The 8,248-nt window shown below is 34.4% G+C and overlaps 1 protein-coding gene across 1 annotated transcript in view; it reads left to right on the top strand.

The window, feature by feature from the left end:
• The first annotated feature begins 1,657 nt into the window (after positions 1 to 1,657).
• aifm5 (apoptosis inducing factor mitochondria associated 5) overlaps positions 1,658 to 8,248 on the top strand; it is a 13,191-nt gene continuing 6,600 nt past the window's right edge. Inside the window, exons 1-11 of the mRNA XM_016267706.1 lie at positions 1,658 to 1,838; positions 2,497 to 2,572; positions 3,536 to 3,645; positions 3,781 to 3,890; positions 4,082 to 4,126; positions 4,235 to 4,316; positions 4,399 to 4,511; positions 6,009 to 6,095; positions 6,182 to 6,273; positions 6,428 to 6,558; positions 7,279 to 7,394. Coding sequence (XP_016123192.1) covers positions 1,820 to 1,838; positions 2,497 to 2,572; positions 3,536 to 3,645; positions 3,781 to 3,890; positions 4,082 to 4,126; positions 4,235 to 4,316; positions 4,399 to 4,511; positions 6,009 to 6,095; positions 6,182 to 6,273; positions 6,428 to 6,558; positions 7,279 to 7,394 — 981 coding nt within the window. The 5' untranslated portion in view covers positions 1,658 to 1,819. The remainder of the gene's footprint in view (positions 1,839 to 2,496; positions 2,573 to 3,535; positions 3,646 to 3,780; positions 3,891 to 4,081; positions 4,127 to 4,234; positions 4,317 to 4,398; positions 4,512 to 6,008; positions 6,096 to 6,181; positions 6,274 to 6,427; positions 6,559 to 7,278; positions 7,395 to 8,248) is intronic.

Below are 8,248 nucleotides of genomic sequence, written 5' to 3'. Positions count from 1 at the left end.
GTGGTTAGAGTGGGTGTTATATAGTGAATGAGGTAATTAGAAACAGCTGTGTGCAATGAGTGCAATCAGGGCAGTGTGCAAATTGTGCAAAGAATGATTGGAAATGTAGTCCGGGGTGCTTTGCAACAGTTTGTGTAGTGCGAGAGTCAATGAAATGGAAAGGGTGACCTCTGGTGGTGAATAAACAGAAGTCCATGGACTGAATTCGTGACAGTAATATTGTTAAAAATGAGTACAATTTAAAATAACGCTTTTCTATTTTAATATACTTCAAAAAGAACGGCATTTAAGTCAATAAGGAACATCATTTATTCAAAATATAAATCTTTTGTAACAATTATGTATAAAGAAAGATTGATGTTGTGGAACCGACTTTGAAATAAAATATGAAAGTGTCCCAGTTTGCTAGCAAGGTTGTGATTTGAGGTCTAAGTGTGTTTGTAGAAACAATTCCTTTTCTTTTTTTAATTTGGAAATATTATTGTGTATTAGAGATGTTTAGCAGTTTAAAACATTATTCTGTGAGGAGTTATGTCATTCTGAAGACAACACTATAATTTTAGCTAGATGTTCTGTTTCTGCTTCTCTTATATCAAGATCTTTTCTCTCCTGTCTGTAAATTTGCTGCTATAATTATTTGGGGGAAGCAGTAAGAATTTCACTGTATACTCTGTATACATCAGAAATCATTGAAATAATGTCTGAAATAATGTCATTTGTTGATCAATGTTTAATGCTAAATAGTTATAAAAAGACAAAATACTTGTAAATAATCTAAAATGAATCAACTTAAAATTTTTACAAGATCTGTACAAAAAGAAAGACAATATCAATGTTGGTTTGATATTTCAATAATTTAACAACACATTCGCATGTGTACAGTTCAGTGTCATCAATGGTCACATTGACAAACAAATATTTATATTTTAAATGTCCAAGTGTTTAAATAATCTATTTAGCATTTGTAATGATTTAATTCATTATTAGCTTTATATCAACTCACAAATCCGCTGCAGTTCTCAGCCCAGTTTGGGGAACCCTTTAATGTTTAATGCATTTCATGATGCTGATATCAAAACATGGAATATTTTTTCTTTCTCTTTGCTTTTTTATATCGATATGACTCATTTAATGGTGAGTTTAAAACAAGTTAGACTAAAAGTAATCTAAAAAGTAGTCGGAATACATTACATAAAATGAGTAACCTAGATTACGTTACTACAGTTTTCATCATGTAATCTGTAATCAGTATACAATTTGTAAAGTATAGAATAGTGTATAGTATAACCTACTGTATATTATACAGTATATATGTCAGTAAAAACTCTTTAAGGTCAGTTTAGATCAATTGTATCTTGAGAGGAGCGTATGAACAGGAGTGTCAGTGTTTTAGAGAGAGGTGCAGAGTCACGCACTTTGCCCTGTGCACACGTCTATTGTTGTGTGCTGCTTGCTCAGCCGTTCTCTCTTCTGTTGTTATATACCACAACAAATGGCATTGTGCTTCAACTAAATGGCCTCTTTACACTTTACGCAATCTCACTGGCTTTTAGAAACTCAATTTCCTTTTTTCCCCCCCCCAAAACCCAAAATTGGGCCCCCTTTTTTTTTTTTTTGGAGTAATCAAATTCATGAGTTAGTCTGAGCATCTGAATGATGAAATGCCTAGAGGTCAGATCTGGTCTCCTGGATTAGGGACTTGTGAACCGCTCATTACGGTCATGACAGCCGTCCCGAGAGTTTGATTGTTTGACAGCAGAAAGGATAGTTTTTCAAAAACATTTACTGGAGAAAATCCTCTCTTACTGATCAACTTGTGATGTCTGAGGTACAATCAGGTAAGCATCCAATCATTTGTTATATTATTTTCTACAATAAAAGAATTAGTGCTGGGCAACGATTAATCACATCTAAAATAAAAGGTTTTGTTTATATAATATATGTGTGTGTACTGTGTATATTTATTATGTATATATAAAGACATAAACATTCAGTATATATCTTGAAAATATTTACATGTATATATTTATATTCATATAATTTATATTATATCTTGAAAATATTCACATGTATATATTTATATTCATATAATTTATATTATATTTTAATATATAAACATAACATATTTGTCTTAAATATATACTGTATGTGTGTGTATTTATATATACATAGTACACACACATATACTATGTACACAAAAACTTTTATTTTGGATGAGATTAATCGGGATTAATTGTTGCCCAGCACTAAAAAGAATACTATGAACTGAAAATGCATTAATAAAAAAAAAAAACATTTATTGATTTTGTTTGTTTAATGGAATATTCTTAGTTCACTGCTCTGACAGTGCCGTTATGCTGTTGACTTAGTTAACATTTGATTATGTAATTCATTATATGGTGTTGAAATCATTGTGATATTATGTTTTTCTCCATGGCATTTTTCTTGCTATGAGTGATGTCATTTATTATTTTATCCGGGCTGTTATGGTTATAGGTTTAGTGGCTGGTTTGGAGCCAGAGGAAGAGGTGACAGATGTCGTATGTGACGAGGCAGAACTCAAAGATGGAGAGTAGGTTCCACATAAATTATTGTCCTTTTCATTTGTATGTATTATAGTTTTAATATACATATTTATTTATGAAAGATTTTAAGATTTTATCAATGAAAACCCACAAAAGAATAATTCAAAAATCAAATAGAATTGTTTTTATTATTTGCATATGGAAACTGGATTACAGATAGTTGCATCATGTTTTAAACAGTTTTGATCTTTTGTTTTTAATGCTGTAAATTTCTTCAAAGTCATACTGTATGTTTTATATAGTAACAATTTAATTTAGGGACCAATTATCACTATTGACTAGTTGTTTATTAGCATGCATATTGCTAGCATACTGGCTGTTTATTAATACTTATAAAGCATATGAAGAGTTCATTTGCAAAAACCGATACATTTTTTTATTTTCAGAAATCAATTTTTTTTATTGCGCATTCCAAGTAATATCAATCAAATTGCAGTTGGGTTGTTTTGATTAAGTAATAATAACTTAAACAATTACAAGTAATTTACAATATTAAAAGTATTTTTTTTACATATTAAAAGTTTGTTTTATAGCAAAAGCAGATAACTCCACATTTCATGTTTTAGAGTTTAAAAAAAACGGCTTTTTTGACAAAACGTGTTTAGGGTTCAGATCGGTCTATATGTGGAGAATAATGCACGGCAATCAGCTCATGTTTTTTTTTTTAAAGTGGCGTTTATCGGTTTTTGCAAATGAACTCTTCATATATTAATGCCTTATTCTGCATGACCATCCCTTAATCCTACCCCATACCTAAAAGTACCTTACAAACTATTAATAAACAACAAAATAGGAGTTTACTGAGGCAAATTTGAGGTTCATAGTTAGTTAATTGTGAGAATTTGTCCCCAAACTAAAGTGTGGCCGTTTTGTACATATAAAGCTGTTGAAGGACACTCACACTGTGTAAAACTGAAGATGTCTGCATGTGTGTTGATCTTGTGATGTAGAATGACGGAGGTGGAGGTCGGTGACCACAATGTTCTGCTGGTACGCTGTGATGGGGTGTACAGTGCCATCAGTAACCAGTGCACACACTATGGTGCTCCACTGAGCAAAGGTAGCTCATTACCAATCTGTTTTAGCAATAGAAATCGAGTTTGGTGCATGCTACTGGCTTCCATCTTCTTAGATAAATAACATGAAAAGTCTTGTGAGCTTGTAGTATTACAGTGTGTTTACGGTTCCTCTGCAGGGGTGCTGTCAGGTCACAGGGTCCGCTGTCCCTGGCATGGTTCCTGTTTCAATGTGAAGACCGGTGACTTGGAGGAGTATCCTGGAATTGACTGTTTGCCCTGCCACAAGGCATGTATTACCATATATTTCTTGAGTGCTTGACATAAAGACTTTAAAGGGGTCATATGATGCAATTTCAAGTTTTTCTTTCTCTTTGGAGTGTTACAAAATTAAAAATATATTTTAAATATTCCAAACTTCTGATGGTAGTGTACAGGCTAACATATTTAACTGATTTAATCTGTAATTTTTCTTGACAGGTGAAAGTCGAAAACAACAAAGTTTATGTGTCTGTAAAGAAAAGGGTAAAGTACCTTCATATGGACATTTTATCTTCTACATTAAATGTATGGAACCAAAATCAAAATCAGGACAATTCTGAGAGTAAAATGTTACAAATCTTTTCTGTGCAGATCCAGGGTCAGCCTAAACGTATCAAATGGATGGGAGCCAGAGATCAAGCGGTGTTACATACTGTCATGCTCCTTGGAGGAGGTGAGAGAAAAATGTCTGATATTCCCTGTATTTGCTGATTTATGTGGACCGTTTTAATGCTGCTGTGTATTGTTGAGCGCAGGCGCAGCCTCTTTAATGTGTGCTGAGACACTACGGCAAGAAAACTACGGTGGCAGGATTATTATGGTATCTAGAGATGACCTCCTTCCATACGACAAAACCAGACTCAGCAAGGTGAGGTGAAAACTGCTGCTAGAATTGTTTTTGCAGGAAAAAGATGTTAAAGTTGCTGTTACTACATTACGTTACTGAGACTACATTTTGAATGATTGAATAATTCCTTCACGCGAGTGATTGATTCTGCTACACTTGAAAATATATTCACTGCCGTAACTGACTCTGTTAACCTCTAGTTTATTGAACTGTTGTGTAAAATTTATCACACACAACTCAGATCAACATTTTTGCTTGTGTAATATTGCTTGAACATATGCAAGGAAGACAAGACCAATTACAATGCAATATTCAATAAATTCAAGAAAAAAGACCAATCTCATTTTGTTATGCGAACATTACAATTAGGCTGTCATTACTGGTTACATCTTGGTTGGTGAATATTCTGAAAATGTTTAAACTTATCTTTTAATCTTATATTCCTAAATGAATATCAAAAATCTACAAAATCCAATTTGAAAGCATTTCACATGTGGTTTGAGATTAATTATTTAATTTCAGAACAACCCAAACAGCTTTGGGTCCTAGCAAGCAATGTAAAACTCTACATAAAGATATTTAAATTATTCTAGATTGTATTAATATACGATATACTTATGGTTTAGGCCTACTGAAACCACATGGCAATTTTTTTACTGTTGAACTCTCTGTTATTTTTATACACTGAAAAAAAACTGGCTTTGAAACTACAGTATTTTTCACTCAAAAATTTCTGGTAAATTTCACAAATAATCATGAAAGGGCAAGTAACATCGAATTAAACATGACATTTTTAAGCAGAGAGACTGACTTACATTTCTTGTAAAATGTACTCCAATGATTCTTGTTCAACTATTCCAACTTTCCAGGATTAAATCAGACTATGCTATATTTGTTTTTAAAAAGTATCAGGGTTTCCACAAATATATTAAGCATCACAAGTATATTCAACATTGATAATAATAAGGAATGTTTCTTGAGCACCAAATAGAATGATTTCTGAGGGATCATGTGACACTGATGAATGAAGTAATGAAAAATTCAGCATGGCCACCACAGCATATCTGTTTCACATTTTAATGAAGTGACGTGAAGGCCACATATGGTAACCCATACTCAGAATTTGTCCTTTACATTTAACCCATCCAAGTTAGTGCACAGACATTAGGAGCAGTGAGTAGTGAACACACACACACACACACACACACACACACACTGTGGACACACACCTGGAGCAGTGGGCAGCCATGTTTGCTGTGGCACCCCCGGAGCTTGCTCAAGGGCACCTCATTTGTGGGTAATGCAGGTGGAAAAGAGCGTTGTTTCATCACTCCCTCCACCTACATTTCCTGCTAGTACTGAGAATTGAACCTTTTTGAGAATTGAGCCATTAGGCTACAACTGTCCCAAAATCATGGTTCCACTGGGGCTCGAACCCAGGACCTTCTGTGTATAAAACAGACGTGATAAATGCTCTACAACCTGTTATTATTAACGTTGAACCCAATCTTGTTTTAGATCATGAATGCTGAGAGCGAAAGTCTCCTAATGAGAAGAATGGAATTTTTCCACAAGTATGATATTGAGGTCTGGCTGAAAAAAGAGGTGAGAGTTAATCTTGTGGCTCTCTCATTTATACCTATATTTATACCAAGAATCACATGACAATATCTGAGTTGTACTTTGTGCAGGCTTTATCAATAGATACAAACAAGAAAACAGTGACGTTTGATGATGGCTTAATCCAGTGCTATGACCAAATCCTTGTTGCAACAGGATGCAGGTAAGTGTCTGATGATAGTTACTGATATATAAACTATTATTTGACTGCAGTTTTTATTGTATATGTCTAGATACGGTATTATTTGTCATCTTTTACTCAACTTCGGTCCACCCAGAATCCAAAACTTACACACTACTTGATATTTGTTCTTCAGAGCAAAAAGTCTAGATTGCCCTGGTGTGAACCTGGAAAATGTGCTAATGCTGGAAACACCAGAGGATGCCCGGTGCATCCACTACGCCTGCATGGGCTGCAGGACAGTCGTTGTGGGCACTTCCTTTGTTGGTACACACACACACACACACACACACATTCACCACCCTCTGTCTTCTTGCCATATACAAAGCTAATGTTATCAGTTGATATATGGATGTATCTCAAAGAAGAATCATGATAGGTAGGTAGATAGATAGATAGATAGATAGATAGATAGATAGAAATAACAGAGAGATATTTATAATATGCAATATGTCTTTAAATGTGAACATTTTAAGTATTTTTGTAAGGTGTTTTTTAGTTAATATTATATTTAAAAGTATATCTTAATATATATTAACTGTTGTTCAGAAGCTTGGTATAAGTAAGATTTTTAGTAAGAAATTATCTAAAAGAAACAAGTTATTTAAAAGATTTTCTGTCACATTTTCCACAAAAATATCAAGCTGTTTTATATTAAATTAATATTAAACTGTTATTAAAAAATATTAAACTGTTTTCAGCATTGATACTAATAAAAAAAATCTTCTTGAGCAGTAGATCAGCACATTAGAATGATTTCTGAAGGATTATATGACACTGAAGACTGGAGTAATGTAACAGGAAAAAAATACATTTTAAAATTATAATAGAAACGAGTGCATTTAAATTGTAATAACATTTTTTATTTTTGGTCACTGTCTGCTATCAATGTATGGAAAGAGCATGATGACAAAATATTATGTGAATTATTCTTTCAACATGTTTTTTCCCCCCATAATATCTAATCTTTTGTGTTTGACATTGAAGGCATGGAAGTGGCCGCCTATATGATAGATATGGCCAGTAGTATCACGATCATTGGAAGCAGTGAACTCCCTTATCAGAAGACTCTCGGCCCAGAGATAGGAAAGGTCACCATGATGGTATGTTATAAGGGCCAATACAACCATCTCAGTCATACTGATATTAAATATGCACTTAAAGGGATAGTTCACCCAAAAATGAAAATTTGATGTTTATCTGCTTACCCCCAGGGCATCCAAGATGTAGGTGACTTTGTTTCTTCAGTAGAACACATATGATGATTTTTAACTTTAACCGTTGCAGTCTATCAGTCGTATTATGCATGGCAATGGTAACAATATCTATGAGAGTAAAAAAAACATGCACAGACAAATCCAAATTAAACCCTGCGGCTCGTGGCGACACATTGATGTCCTAAGACACGAAACGATCGGTTTGTGCCAGAAACCGAAGAGTATTTATATCATATTTTCCCTCTAATCCACCACTATGTCCAACTGTCTTTGAGCGCGCGCACGGCATCCGGTGCGTGAGGTGTGTACACGCTCTGGTGTAGTTTACGCAAGCGCCGGAAGTGATCTCTTCGTATACGTCACTCATTGTTTACACAGTGCACAGTCATTGTAGGTACGACGGCTAATCAAAATGGTACTTACTTTTGCTTATCCGGATTGTTCAAACCGACATAAAACTAAAAGATTACGTTCTCTCGGGCAAACTCATTCGGGAGTAGTGACTTTCCATGTATTCCCAACTTCTGAGCCTGCTCACCTGAAGTTATGGTTGATTGCTCTTCGACAACACACCCATTAACGTAAACTACGCCAGAGCGCATACACACCTCATGCACCGGATGCCGTGCGCGAGCCCAAAGACAGTTGGACATAGTGGTGTATTAGAGGTAAAATATGATATAAATACTGTTCGGTTTCTCGCACAAACCAATCGTTTCATGTCTTAGGACATCAGTGTG

This window comes from Sinocyclocheilus grahami, unplaced genomic scaffold, assembly GCF_001515645.1.
Source record: "Sinocyclocheilus grahami isolate Dianchi unplaced genomic scaffold, SAMN03320097.WGS_v1.1 scaffold39.1, whole genome shotgun sequence".
NCBI classification, from domain to species: Eukaryota; Metazoa; Chordata; class Actinopteri; order Cypriniformes; family Cyprinidae; genus Sinocyclocheilus; species Sinocyclocheilus grahami.
Note: the sequence above shows the minus strand (reverse complement) of the source record. Positions and strands in the feature narration are given on the sequence as shown.